The sequence below is a fragment of the Phasianus colchicus genome, chromosome 6, assembly GCF_987193195.1.
Source record: "Phasianus colchicus chromosome 6, bPhaCol1.hap1.1, whole genome shotgun sequence".
NCBI classification, from domain to species: Eukaryota; Metazoa; Chordata; class Aves; order Galliformes; family Phasianidae; genus Phasianus; species Phasianus colchicus.
This window is the reverse complement of record NC_143441.1, coordinates 32,870,226-32,885,362: the sequence shown is the minus strand read 5'-3', so window position 1 is coordinate 32,885,362 and position 15,137 is coordinate 32,870,226. Positions and strand designations below refer to the sequence as shown.

The 15,137-nt window shown below is 41.7% G+C and overlaps 2 protein-coding genes across 7 annotated transcripts in view; one reads left to right on the top strand and one right to left on the bottom strand.

Moving 5' to 3' along the window:
- The window catches only part of LOC116243229 (ATP-dependent translocase ABCB1-like), a 52,014-nt gene extending 45,198 nt beyond the window's left edge, over positions 1-6,816 (bottom strand). For 4 of the 5 annotated variants that reach the window (XM_090142857.1, XM_090142859.1, XM_090142860.1 and 1 more), the window contains exon 1: positions 2,737-3,079. The gene's annotated coding sequence lies outside the window, so the exon portion shown is untranslated. Of the gene's footprint in view, positions 1-2,736; positions 3,080-6,758 lie in introns of those variants that run through there. The other variant, XM_090142858.1, reaches the window with a different exon arrangement.
- Positions 6,817-11,300: 4,484 nt separating this feature from the next.
- The window catches only part of RUNDC3B (RUN domain containing 3B), a 41,519-nt gene continuing 37,682 nt past the window's right edge, over positions 11,301-15,137 (top strand). Inside the window, exon 1 of one of the 2 annotated variants that reach the window (XM_031614461.2) lies at positions 11,301-11,533. In XM_031614461.2, the coding sequence (XP_031470321.1) occupies positions 11,430-11,533 (104 nt within the window). In that variant the 5' untranslated portion in view covers positions 11,301-11,429. Of the gene's footprint in view, positions 11,534-11,828; positions 12,583-15,137 lie in introns of those variants that run through there. The other variant, XM_090142848.1, reaches the window with a different exon arrangement.

Here is a 15,137-nt window from a genome sequence, read left to right as displayed (position 1 = left end):
AGGGACACACAGCCTCCATTTAAGAGTAAAGATCAAAAGAAAAACAAAAAGGAAACTAGTCCCCAGTGTGGCTTTATCTCTGTGTAAAAAAGATGTGGAACAGTAATTGCAAAACAGGACACCAGAATAATAGCCTTTAGGGAGCACCACTGGAAGTGCAGGAGAGCAACAAGGTAAAATTTGAGAAAAAGAAGACTAAGATATGAGAAAACGGGATAGAATCCATAAATTCTTTCCTGGTTTGCTTTGTCTGTTTATACAAGAAAGGTAAGGAGGAAGAATGTAGAAAACTACAGAATATGACAGGCTCCTTTCAGTGAAACCCACAGGCATAACCTCAACCTCTCAGTGACAAAGACTAAGGACAAAGACTGCACTAGTGGTAACATTACATACGTGACCAATGGGAATGGCTAGTAACAATATTAGTGTTGTGATCAGGGAGAGAATGTTAACTACCTCTTTTGCTGTGATGTTCACTGAGACTATAACGTCAATAAATAGTCTCCAAAGAAAATATTTCCATTTGGAACTCAGGGAAGCAGGAAAATTATAAATGTTGTTTCATACACATAAAAGAATGTTCAAGCACCTGTAATTCAGGTCTCTGTCTGCAGTAACATAGCTGCCAAGTTCTGGAGTACAGGAGTTCCTTTGAGCCTAGGAGTGGGAGGACTCCTCTTGTAAATAGCAGAGAAATACTGGCACTGTACTGATGAAACAAAATGCATTAGCTACAGATTTTGCTACAGATGTTTCTGGAATTGGTACTGACCAGTGGGAGGTGAGGGTGGAGCAATTCCTGCAGGTCATTGATGCATTGTTATTAGGAATCCGGAGGAAGTAAAAACACTAGATATTTGGGTAACAGAATTTCCTTAAGTTTTGTATGCCTGTAAGTTAAAATGTGGAAAAATAGAAGCTGTGTATTAATTGAAGGTCCAGATCCTTCTTCACACTGAAAAAAATATCAACTTCCTCAAGAAACAGAGGAAAGACACCAGCTCAACATCTACAGCTTACAGAAAGCCAAGGTGCAAGTGCAAAGATCTATATTTTTAAATCTCATTTTTTCTCTGTATTGAACACTTGACAAAAAGTCTACCAGTGGATTTTTAACATTTAAATGAATAGTCATCTCTCAGGTTGTTTGTGACAAAAAAGGCACGTGAAAATTTTGTAGCACTCAGCAGAATATCTCACTGATACTGATATCTCACTTACAGACTTAACCAATGTTCTCTTTGTAATTCTGCTATCTGAACAAAGACAGTACCAGTGAGGAAAGCAACAGTGATTTGTTCAAATATCATAAGACTTTTTAGATCAAATAGTAGGGCTACTCCAAAAGTAATGCCTCCTATTTCATTATATTGGATCAGTGTCAAAGGTGGATGTTGGCTCTACAGTTGAACCTTCCCACCAATATCCCTTTACATTTTGTTGCTGTGCACTCCGACAAAATGGCGTCTGACACAGGAGCATCTATGAAGCAAAGGAATGGAACTGAATTCCTCCATGCAGAAAAAATAAACCCGCTGACATTCACCAATGCTTGCTGAATGTTAACGGAGGGCAAACAGTGCACATGAACACAGTGAAACAGAGGATGGTATGTTTCAGCAGTGGTGACAGTGGGCCACTTCTGCTACTGCAGATGTTTACAAGTGAGGCATGACGGTTCTTGTTCATTACTAGTGAAAATGCAGAGCTAGTGGTGGTGACTGTGTTGAAAAGAAGCATTTTGTAGCTGAAAATTTGCTCTATCAAACAATGTTATTGTGCTCTTTGTATCTGTTGCAGTTACCATGGAAATAAACAGGAGATGTCACTTTCAAAATGACCTATGTAAATCAAATGTGGATGAAATTATTATTAATAAGTGTCACACCACATCATATGTGGATGATATGTTGGTACAAGGAAAAAAATTGATGTGAAAATATGGGAAAATACCAAAGAAGTCATTAGCGTTATACAAAACCCAGGTTTTAAAAGATAATCATGATAAAATTTAGTTGGAACAATCTGAAGTGAAGTATTCAGGAACAATATTAGATGGAGAAGGGAGAGCAACACTGGTATCATTGAAGAGAAGAACTTAGCCAACAGTTTAACGCCCACAGGAATAAGTGTATAATAATCACTTTTGCAAATTCTTAAGTTCTCGTGAGAACATCCTTTTACTTGCATAAATCAGTAAACCGCTAATCAACTCAGTGAAGAAATCTCATGACAAAGCACAGAAAGAAGAACAGAAAGAAGGAAAACCTCAAGTTCAAACCCTGTCTGTGGCTACCTGAACTATTTTAAGATGTTTCTTGTTCAGCTAGACACTGATGATCTAGATCTCAGGACTTCACTGTTTCAAAAACACACTAAAATAAGAAGCACGTTACAATCTTTGGCATTAGAGTCTTAAGATAAATGGGAAAGAAATTTACTGCACGTGAAAAGACAAATTTAACACTGAGATAGGCATTTGATCTTACAGGATGTATCACTAGAGGTGGTTTTGCAGTAATATGTATCACACAACATACTCTGCTAAGCTACATAATCTGCTGAAAAGTAAAAGCCAGACATGTATCAAACCCTAGGTTAGACGGATAAACATTGGCTTCTATAAACTAAGAAATTTCTGTAGAAGACAACAAGGTTTTAGAACCAGTCCTATACAGCCTGTTAACTAGGAAAAGAACAAAAGTGCAATTTATCTGATTACATATCTCTTACCTGTCAACTGTTATCAGATAAAAGCTCTGTTGCTGATTTTGTGCCACAGAATGTTCAGCATGGTTCACATATAGGTCCAGTTTTTATGGGGAAGATGCAAAATCCTCTATTAGACATGCAGCAACTCTTGTGAAATGTAAGGTGTTTTCTTCTTTCCGCAGAGTAGCTCTGCAGAAGCAGCAGAGCTAAAAAGCTCCACTAACAACATTAAAAGAGGAATCTAAAGGAAATGACTTGGCTTTGTACGTAATTTCAGATAGCGCATGACAAGCTTTAACTATTTGGCTACCAATTCAGAGTAATAAAGACCTGCAAACACAGTATCTTAATCTAAGAGGCTACAGATCATGAAAAGGAAGTCCTAACAATAGTTCCAAAATAAAAACAGGAAAAAAACCCTAACAACTCAGTGAGGAAGAAGAATATGCATCTCGTGTGAAAACATTACCAAAAGAAAAAACACAAATGCAGTGTAATTGAAATAGTCTCAAGCAGATACCCTTGCTAAGATTGCAGTCATTCCAACAGTCATAAAATTTGAATACCCATATTGAAAACAAAACAAAATAGTACAAAGTAAGTTATCAAAGATCTAAGTGCTTTACAGCACACAAATGAGGGAACTGAGGGGTGATTACTAAAGAAGCTAATAAATGGGCAAAGCACAGGGTCCTAACTTCTATAGACTATCAGATTTGTGTAGCCAGATAACAAACACTTGGAATCATAGAATCGCAGAATCATTAAGATCAGAAAAGAACTCACCAGTGCTGAGTATAGAGGGATGATCATCTCTCTGGTACTGCTGACTATACCATTTCTGAGTCAAGCCAGGATGCCATTGGCCTTCTTGGCCACCTGGCACTCAGCTAGCTCACATTCAGCCAGCTATCAACTAACACCCCCAGGTCCTTTTCCTCAGTGCAGCCTTCTGGCCACTCTGCCCCAAGCCTGTAGCATTGCGTGCTGTTGTTGTGACCAAAGTGCAGGACCTGGCAGCTTGTAGATAAAGAGCACTACATACACAGCAAGCAGATCTGTTACAGTAGATGCAACAGACATACGAACAAAATAATCCAGGGACTGCTTAAATGCAAAAGGGGGTATTAGAAGATGGCTGATTGGCCCAATATTAAGACAGATGAGTACATAATTACTTAACTTTTGCAATTGTGAATAACCCCATCTGGAGAATAAAGAAAAATGCTATTAAAATATTTGAGAATTCAAGAACTACAAGCTGGGATACAAATGCACTACACTAGAGTACAAGTAGTCTCAGTTTATCACACCCACTACCACGTGAAATGGGGCTAAATACTGCTCTAATACTATATTCACTGACAAAACAGATTGAGACAGTGCCAGTCCAGAAATCTACGGCAAAGTCTCCCAAAATGTAAGTATTTACTATTCTATTTTCCAGATACAATTTAAACCAATAAATTGATTTGGAGCAAGGAACGTATTTTCCAGGGTAATCATGAAATTGGAGGTCTGGAAATAAAAGAAAGATTTCACATTGCTGGTAAGGCCTAATTCATAGTAAACTGAATCAACAAATGGACCTACTGAATGAGTGCTAAGTAAAATGTTGAAAAATTATGGAAAAGTTTGGGATACCACATCACCGTGGCATTTTAATGCTCTGTGGGCCAAAACAGCTTCTTATAAGTTCATGTGATTTAGAGATATGCTTTGGAGAAAATAATAATTCAGCCTAATGTTTTAAGTGAGGAGCAGATACAGACCCTGAACAAACACTGGGAAGAGATTAATGTTGTTACAGTAAATCAACTGGGAAGGAACACTCAATGCATGGATAAACAAAAAGGAACAAACCACTATTCTGCAGAATGGCAAGTAGGGTAGAAAGTAATGTTCCATATTTTCCATGCAAGAATTCAACTTCAGGAGTAAACTGGATGGATGGACCAGCTCCAATTACAGATAAAGCAGGACCTTAATTCTATCAAGTAAAATTCCAAAACAGAAAAGTGCCTGAACAGTTTTAATGAAATTACAAAAAGGTAAATGAATTAAGAAAAAGCGAAGATATTTTAAATGTTGCTATTTTAATAATTAATCATTACTTATGTTATGTAACTGCCCTTTTTTTTTTTTTTTTTAATATACGTATATATAGAGGTCCAGAAGATCATGACGCTATGCAATTGCAAAAACCAATAAAGTATTTGCACAAAAACCATGAGACAAGATTGGAGGAGAATGACACTTTGGCTTCTTGCTCAGAGCCTTAAATCAGCAGAGTAGGACACTGTGGACTGAGTATTAAGGCACTGTGAACTGAGTTTCCATCCCATCATTGACAGGAACATTTTCCAAAGCGACAGAGATCTGGGATATGGTTTCATAAGAAAGATGAAAAATATACATATTTGCAAGTAACAAAGTCAGGAAAATACAAATAAAGGATGCAAAATACGTGGGAAAGATGTGTGGCAAAAACAGAACAAGTTATAGTCTTAAAAATACATTAAACAATGCTGGAAGTAGATTAGATCTTGTTTTGAGGGAGAAAGGACTAAGGAATATAAAAACATCAGAGAATTGCAAGGAAGAAAGTGGAGAAAAGTCATCCAGTTCAGTTCTGTCCCTAATTGAAGAGCTTTCAGGTCTGATCATCTCAACATCAGCAATTCAGGCCTTCAAGAACCACAGCAATCAACACAGCATACACAACAAGTGATGCGCTGTTCTTGGATATAGAGGAAGAAAAACAAGATTTGAATTGCACACCATGGGAAAAAGAAGGGATCTTAACTGAGATTTTTATTGTTTATTGCCTTATCAAATGAGGCCACCAAGTGGCAACGTAAATATTTGAAGACAAAGGAAAAGTGCAATATCTTATAGTAACTGTGGAACATGTAAAAAAAAAAATCATGCGAAGTAAACATTAAAATTGATTTTATGTGCCATGACATAAAGAAGTGATCTCATTTATGATCTGTAAGTGCAGCTTTCAAAAGCTGTCTTCCAGTATTCAAATCATGATACCTTCAAATATTGCTTTCCTATTAATTTCAGGCAAGCAATCTCCAACTGAATTTCATATTTCAGTGTCTGAAGTGACTATTTTTCTTGGCTAATTCTAGTTTGGTTATGTTGTTTGGTAAAATTTAGGTCTTGGTCTTATTCTCCATCTGTTCCTGACTGTCACCCAAGCATGCACTAAAAAGGCATATGGCATTCTCCCCCAATTTCTTCTACCTCTTCCACAGAATTAAATATAGTGGTATGCTAGAAAAAGAAAGCAGGTAGGAGTCCATCTTCTAAAACAACCCCAAGCATTAATTTTAAAGGAACTTGTAGAAATGTTTTGTAAGACATAAGAATAAGCAATAATGATGAAAAGCAAGATCTACAAATCATCTGACAAATTTACTGATTCTGTGAATTCATGAAGGAAACTGATTTGCAAAAGCGTGACAAACTCCAAATGATACCTACCAGGTTTCTGCACAGATATCAGTTGATCAAATACACCTAGATTTCCCCAGGATGATGACAGCAAAACAGCACAGAAACAAAACACAACAACAACAAAACCCACAAAACTTCAGAGTTCAGACTTCAGATTGTAACAAAACAAGCACAAATGCCTCTCCTATCTATACACTGAACAAAATACACTGAACAAAATACCAAGCTATCGGTAAACTCAAAACTTCCCAGCAGTACAAGTGTACAACATATCACACCTTATAGCAACTGCTTTACAAGCAGTTTTTATTTTGCTCCAAAATGAACAAGTCTGATTTGTGGTCTTGGTAACAACTTCATTTTCTCTTACTGCAATTCTACTTGTGGGTTAATCCCAATAGGCAGCTAAGTTCTGCTTGCTCAGTCTCCCCTATGGTAATGTAGGTGAAGAGAATTGCACAGGCAAAAGCCAGAACAAAAATTAAATACATTGCATTGAGTTAAAGACGGCTTAATGAGCGAAGCAAAGCAGCACATGCGAACAAAGAGAGCAAAATAAGAAATGTATTCACTACTTCCTGTTGGCAGGCAGATGTTCAGTCATTTCCAGGAAAACTGAGCTTCATTACCTAACAGTTACTTTAGAAGACAAACACCAAAGCCCCAAATACCTCTTGTTGCTCCTCCTCTTCTGAGCTTTTACTGCTGGGCGTGTCACACAGTGCGGAGCATCCCTTTGGTTGTTTCGGGTCAGCTGGGACAGCCATGTCCCCTCCCTCCTTCGTGCTCATCCCCAACCAAATTGCTGGAGGGCAGTGTGAGAAATCCTAACGCTGTGTAAACACTGTCAGCAGCAATAGCTAAAACATTGGTTTGGTCATAAACACTGCTTTGGTCACAAATCCAAACTGCAGTACACAGGATGCTCTGAAGAAAATTAACTCCATTCTAGCCAGACTCAGTAAACAACTCCATAGTATGCTTGTTCAAACAGAACGGAAACTTGTAAATATTTAATTTGTTTAGAACCAAAATTCCAGAGTCACAGACTGTTAAAACACAAACTCAGAGAGAATGAAGTCTAGTTTTTATTTTTCAGCATATTTATGCCTTCAGAAAATAATTCCAGTGAATGAATTCTGTCAAGTTTGAATGGAGATCACATCATTGCCTTTTTGATTAAGAAATATCCTTAATAATCTACTTAAAAGGTATCCTTTCATTGACTGAACTCATTTAATCCTGAGAAATATTTCTGAGTCTTTTACTTTAAGATGTAGTGTCATGCTGTTCATGAATCTAAATTGATTTTAACCAATTAATATGCCTCTTTGTTTTTACACCAGTCATAGCTGTTGTATTTATTCATGGTAACACTTCAGTAATATTTTCTGAATGATTTAAATAATGCATTCCAGTTTCACATTGTTAAAATGAATGAGGAGTTAGTTCCCATTATGTCTTAATATGCTTTTCAGAATCATTCTTTACTCATTCCCATGCTTTACAGAGACTCTAAGCAAAGCCATATACTCTGGACTCACACACTCTTTGTATGTTGCTAATGTTTTAAAGCTAACATCATTAGAAGCAACCACTTGAACTCTGTGCATCACCTCACAAGAGGCAGTGTTGTCATTAATATTATGCATTTTGCTTTCAGAAACTTTAGCACTGTACGTATTTTTTGTTACAAAATTATAGGAATTATTCTATGACAATTGTCAAATGTGGAACAAAACAATTTAGGATAGAAGTGACTGACAGAAATCATTTTACCTGTTCAGAGCAGGGCCAAGTTTGAAATCAGATGGGGGTATTCAAACTGGTCATTCAGTTAAGCTTTGAGTATCTTCAAGCCAAAATTCTACCACCTTTTTGAACAATTTGTTCCAATGTTTGAATATCTTAGCTGTTAAGATTATTTCCAAGTATTAACGCCTTGCTGCAGTTTGTGACAGTAGCTCCTCAGCCATTTGCTATACACTCTTCAGAAGATCCCAACTCAGATTCCTCTATCCTCCCTATAGGCAGCTGACAGATTTTTCTCTTAGCCTATTTTCTTAAGGAAAAAAAACAACAGCTACAAAGCAAAACAACAAAGAAACCACAACAGCTCTCAGCCTTTCCTAACACAGCTTGTGCTTCAGTTATTTTAGAGGACCCTGCTATGTTAAAGTCTTCCTTACACAGAGCAGCCCAGCTAGATGCTATTTTGGAGGTTCTTCCCAACACACTTTCCCTGTGTACTCCAGGGCAAGATGCTCCGAATGTCTCTTCTTGAGCAGCAGGCTGGACAAGAAGACCTCCAGAGGTCCCTTGCAACCACAGACATTCTGTGATTTTGTGATACCAGAGGGCACTAATTGCTATATATCTATTAATATCAGCTCACTATATGTTTAACCTTCATCACCAAAGATGCCCCCACTGACTTACATTCAGCTTGCTCAATAGGATCCCCTGGTTCTTTTCTACAGAGTCAGCACCATGCATTGTGGTATTTCACCCAAGACAAAGTCCTTGCTAACAACCATGGCCTGTGATTATAAGGCTTCACTTACTTAGCCTCAATCTGCCAGTTTGTAGTAGACACCTGCCTGTTCTTACCTCAATCCACAAGTTTTTCCATTGTATTTTCTCCCTCCATCCTACTGGAGAGAAGGAGTGAGAGCAGCTTGGGAGCACTGGTGACTAGCCAAGATTAATATAAGTAAATAATAATTAAAAGAAAGCAATGATGCTTGAGAAAGTTTGTTTACTTGAGGCCTTTGAATACTGAACCTAAATCTTGGTCCAACAGGTAAACCTTAGTTCACCTTAAGTCTCTTTCAAGTACAAAAATAAAAATTTGCAGTTTGTGGAAAGAAGGCAAAGGGAAAGAATGGAGAGGATACTTTTGCTTGTGACGTATATACAGAAGCACTCCCATTTCTTTTTTTGGTAAACTATTTGTAAATATCCTGTATGTTTATCATAAGGTCAAGAATAACAGGCCTTGTGGCTCAGGTCCCTCATCTGCAGAGATAAAATCTTCAGCTTTAGCCTCAGCCTGAACTTAATCAAAAGATTTCTCAAGCTGAGTGAATCTTTTAATAGAAGCTGCAGAGGCAGTGAGCTTCAGCAAAGACTCTGAGAAGCAGAAAGAAACCTGAAGGCAAGTTGAGAGTCAACAAGCAATGCATTCAGCATTTTTCTTTGATTTTCTGCAAGGGAATGAGTAAAGAACAATAACTTATTTCAATCTTGTTTATTACACCAATTTCATCTACAATATTTGCTACTCTTGGTCCCAAGGTAGAAAGAATATCCTCCTTCAGGCTCCCCTGTGACTCCCCCTTCTTTTATGCTGTTTCTACAGGAAGAAGGAAGAGAGGCATGAAACACAAAAATGAACTACTTCATGGTGTATTTGAGTTATAATATTAGTGACAAAAACTACCCAAGCAAAGAAGAAGTTTTACCTCGGGGAATGTGGAAAGATTTACCTATCATTGAAAATAAAGTTGAATAAAGATTAGCTCAAACTAATTTAGCATATCAAGTAATATCTGATGATCTTTTGTTGACTGAACTGGAAATTTTTATAAATGTCAACAATTTATTAAGCTCTTCTAATGAAAAAGAAAAAAAGGCATTTTTGTATTACACGCGAAAACATGGCCATCTACATGGAAATTTATTTCTTAAAGTTTTAACCTCAACACAGCTTTGCTTCAGATGACTTAATCATTAGCCAAGCACTGAACAGAGCTCTGTCTGATAGCATAGACAAGAAACAGCTTCATCTATTGATGTGTTATATTCTCTGAGGAAACCACAGTCCAAAGTGGATTTGTATCCCAGAAAGTCAAAGTTCTTTATACTTCATGAATAGGAATGGATACTTAGACCTGAACAGAAAGATTTATGCATAATTGAGAGGAACTGAAAGTACTATGGTTTATATAACCACTCAACCTTACCATGCACAATTCCTTTATCATTAAGTAGGAAGGAGAGAAAACACATACAGTGTCACATCCCCCCGACTGACTTGCATCCCATCCTTCACACCCACAGCAGATCACTGCATGGTTGTCCTTCGGAGGAGCTGTGTTACCTCGGAGGAGCTGTGTTACCTCGTACCTCAGTGCCCAGAGCTTTGTTTTGTTCTGTCTCTCTCACACAATTCAACACAAAGGCAAAGCTCCATACATAGAGCTCTTCGGAGCCAGGCTAGCAGCAACACCTTTGTTCAGGGCAGGGACAAGTACCTGCACTTTGGCTGCAGAGCGCATTGCAATTTCATTCATGTTACCACAGCTGTGGCTTTTAAAGTTGCATATGCCATAAAGCGTCCAGGGGAGGATCAGCTTGGATATTAGAAAAATTTTATTCTCTGAAAGAGCAGTGAGGCAGTGACGCAGCTGCTCAGGGAGGTGCTGCAGCCACTGTCCCTGGAGGAGCTCGAGAAACGTGTAGCTGTGGTACTGAGGGACTGGGTCAGCGGACTCGGTAGGGATGCGTTGATGACTGGACTAGGTGATCTCAGAGGGTTTTTTTCAGCCTTCATGATTGTGCGATTCCATGAAAGCAACACCCGGCAGCTCCAAGCAGTTCAAAGCCCGACACCACCTCTGGTAATGGAAGCAGCTCTCATACGCTCGGCAGCGCCTCGCTAGGAAACAGATTGGTGACTAGCGGGAGAGGCGCGCAGACCCCCACTGTAGGGCCCGGGATTCACTCGAGGACCCGAGCGTCACGGACACGTGCCGAACGAGAGGGCACAAAGGAGAAAAGACACGGAAGGAGAGGCGGAAGGCCGCGCGCGCAGCCCGCCGCCCCTCGCCCCAGGTGCCGGCGACTCACGCGCCGCGCCCGGCTCCGGCCGCTTCCGTTAGCGGCGCGCGCCCCTTTGAAGCAGCGGCCGCTGGCGGCGCCGCGCCGCGCCCTTCCCGCGCGCCCATTGGCTGGCGGCGCCGGCGCTCTGCGGCGCTGGGGCTGCGAGCGCTGTGGCTGCCCGGCTGCCGGCAGGGGGGGGGGCCGAGCCGCCCCCGCCGCGGGGACCCCGGCGCCTCCTCGCCCGGCCTGCCGTCTGCCTCGGGGCGCTGCTCCCGCGCGGAGCGGCCGGCGGGCGGAGCGGGGGCGGCGCGGGGGCCTCCTCTTCCTCCGCGGGCGGCGGCGAGCGCGGCATCCCCCAGCCCGGGAGGCCGCGAACAAAGGCTCCGCGCCGGCTGCGGCGGCTCCGGCTGCCCCCGCTCGAGATGGCGTCCCTCGGCCTGGGGGGGCTCGGCGCCTCCGCCCGCAGGAAGAGCGTTCCGTCCCGCAACGCCGCGGTAGAGAGGCGGAACTTGATCACGGTCTGCAGGTGAACCCCGGGCCCTGCCCTCCGGCCGCGCCTCCCCTCCGCGCCTCCCGCCCCTCCCGCCCGCGGCGTCTTCCTCCTCCTCCTCCTCCTCCTCCTCCTCCCCCGCACGAGGCCTCGGGGCCGCCTTCGGATGGGCGTCCGCGCCAGGGCTGCCGTCGCCGGCGACGGAACCTCCGTTCTGACTCAGCGCCTCCAGCGCTGGTCGCCGGGGCCGGGGGCTGCGGGCTCCCGGCGGGGCCGCAGCTGCCGCGCAGGGCCGAGCCGTGCCGTGCCTCGGGGGGAGGCTGGGCCGGGCCGTCCGGGAGGTGAAGGCCGGGCGTCCCGCCGGCCGGCCGGGCTCCGAACCCTCGAAACGGGAGCGGGGATTCCCGCCTCGGGGCGAGCGGCCGTCGCGCGGCGGGGATTTCTCGTGCCGGAGTCACGCAGCGGCTCCGCCGAGGAGCGCCGTGCCGCAGAGGCTGCCCCTGGGGTTTCTGTCCCCGAAATCTGCCTCGGGAGATCCGCGGGACGCGCGAGACCGACTGCGTTAAGCAGTTTCTTTTAGCCTCGTAGCGCTGAGCTCATCCGCGCTTAGCGGCGCGTCCTGTAAGCGCTCCGCTGCTGCTGGCGGTGCCGAAACTCACGGCGTTTCCGAGCGCGCGGTGCTGCCCCGTTACATCACTGCAAACTTTGAAACGCACAAACGCGCTGATAGCAATGATGCCGTTCCGTTTGTTGCAGTTGGTAGATTTTTAATGCATCGAGCAAACCTGGAGAAGGTTTTCTGTAGTCTTACGTGAGCTACAATGAAAGTTCTCACAATTTTTAAGCGTACCCAGGAGGCCGACTTTTTAACGTGGGCAGATAGTGACAGGACAGGGGGGAACGGTTTTGAACTAAAAGAGGGGAGATGTAGGTTAGTTGTTAAGGAGGAATTTTTCACTCAGAAGACGGTGAGGCATTGGCACTGCTGCCCAGAGCTGTGGGTGCCCCATCCCTGGAGCGCTCGGGGCTGGCTGGATGGGCTCTGGCAGCTGAGCTGGTGGGGACAGCCCTGCCCATGGCACTGGGTAAGCTTTGAGGTCCCTCTCAGTCCAAGCCATTCTGTGGTTCTGTGAACCAGCAGATCGTTGTGTGTCTTCACAACTGAACGCTGCAACTTTTGCTGTTCCTTTACAGACATTGTCAACCCATGGGCTTGGGAAAACAAGTAGTAGTGCAGTTGTGCAGGATATACTCAATTGTTTTTAAGGGAGTATCCTGTATTCTATACATCTTGTCATTTTGTGCTCCCTCCTTGTTTAAGAGACTCTTGCGGGCTGTGCTGTTACATTTCATTATTCAGTTTATTTCTTCTATGTACTTGTCATGGTGTGACATACTTAAAGAAGTTTAGAAAACAGAGTTCACTCAAGTACATGAAGTGGTGAGGTACTGCAGAAAACATAATTGACATACTTACTATTATCAGTAAAACAGTGTAATTTTGCTATATCTTCTCAAATCCTGAAGATGATTGTTTGTCAAGACAGCTTAAGGATTTGAATAACATGATGAGAAGGAAGTATTTTTTATTATGAAATGCATACATTTGTTTCTTTTCTTCCGTCAGTTTAAATGAAAATGTTTCCAATATTTCTTGTCTTCCTGTAGTTATTACACATTTGCTGTTACTGAAAAGTGCTATTTCTTTTAGGTATATTCAAATCAATATTGAGAGTGCCTATAGTCCTTTCCAGTCCAAAACTTCTGGCAATGAGATGGTCCTGGTAAAAACTGCTCTGATGAATTGTTCAGTTATATTGAATTATATTATATACTTGCTACCTGAAGAAAGTGTGAGGTTAGAAGGAAGACGTTCATTTGAATTACCGTCTGGGAACAGTCTCTAATAATTTAATGAGCTCTTTTGTCAAAGCCTCAATTTAGCAGATTTCTATTTAATTTATTAAATATTAAATTATTTATTAATTTATTAAAGCAGGTTTTAAAGCTTTTAGTCTTTTTGTACAGCAATGGTATCTGACTCTTCATGCCATTGTGGGTAGTTTCTTACATATACAGTTTTGGAAGGAACAGATGGTTTTTAGTAAAGTGTTGAGTGGCAATGTAGCCACAGGAAGTAATGATAGCTTCCCCAAACTAATTGTATGAGAAAATAGGTGGTTGTGCTTGTGTAACTGCACGGAGGTGATTTAAATTGCAATGATTTCTATCTTTTTTTGTTTGTTTGAATAAGCAATATATGGTTCTAAAATCTGTCCCTCTCCCTACCTTTTGTCTCTAAACTTTGATGCCTTACACGTTCCAAAGTAGACCTGAAATTTGGAGGTCGCTCATTTTGTTTTCATCTGTTCCTCCTTCAGATCCACAGATCAAAGTTTCATATAAAAGCAGAATCACCAGAAAATCAGAGAGAGGCCTTGGAAGCGAGGCTTTTAGCATAAATACAGAATCCTGATGCAGAATTGAACAACTGGCAGGAAAAATGGTGATTTTGCCAATACGTATAGGAGTGTTGCATCTCAGTGACGCTGACCCATAAACGAACTGTCAGACTTTACATACAATCAGTATTCTACAAGATAAGGAATATTCATTTCTCATCCTGGGGACTTTCCTACTTTAGTAGTTTATGTTCTTATAAATATTTTACACTGACATATTTTACACTGATTCCCAGATTACAAACGAATTAAATTTGAAGACATCCATCCATTCATCTGAAAACTGAAAGTATCAGAATCCTCCAACGAAAAGTAACATTCATGCAGCAGTTAAATTTTTACTCTCCTTCCTTTTCTGACCAGAAACCTCTTTCTGCTTCATATGTCTTTAATATGAATATAGTCAGAGTTTGAATATAGTCAGAAAAGATTTGGCTTTAGTTTGGAGTTGTCCAAAGAATTTGACAAGTGGTGGAGGAACCTACTCCCCAAACATTTCTGTAAATTGTTTCTAATCAAGAATGCTTCAGAAGCTCTGCTTAAGGCTGGAGAATGCTGCTGTTTCTGTATGTTTCTTTGGCTCAAACAGGACTGCCTTTGTGACAGAAACGAATATGGAGGGATCTGAAAGCATCATAGAGATAATCTAGAAGTAATGGTATTGGAATCTCTCTAATGGTAATTACTGAATGGAATGAGAGGGAGGGGAGAGAGAATACAAAACTAAATGAAAAGCAGCAGAAGTCAAAACCCTGTTGTTGCAGGGGAGCAATAGTTTTGGGGAATAAATCATTCCTCTGCCACTGCAGCTCACCGAAGTAGTTCAACCTAGAGCACTGTAAGTTTGTTTTCAAGTCTCTTTAGCTTTTCACATGTTTGGAACAGTTTCTGTTGCCCTCTGCAGTGTGTGTAGCCTGTTGTTCCAGAGTGCAGTGCCATTGTAGGAGCCCAGTAGAAGATAACGTGGAGTAGGGAGCAACAAAGGAAAACAAGAACACTGCTCATCCTGAACCTTCGATTCTGTTGTGTTTACTTGCACGTGGTTTCTTAATAGCTCATGTGTATCTCATATTTGACCTTTTCTTTCTTGCCCATTGCTCCCCTAGTAGTTCTAGGTAACAGAGCAAAAAAGTGTGGGCTTTCTTTTGAGGGGCTGTACACTGGAAATAACATGTGAG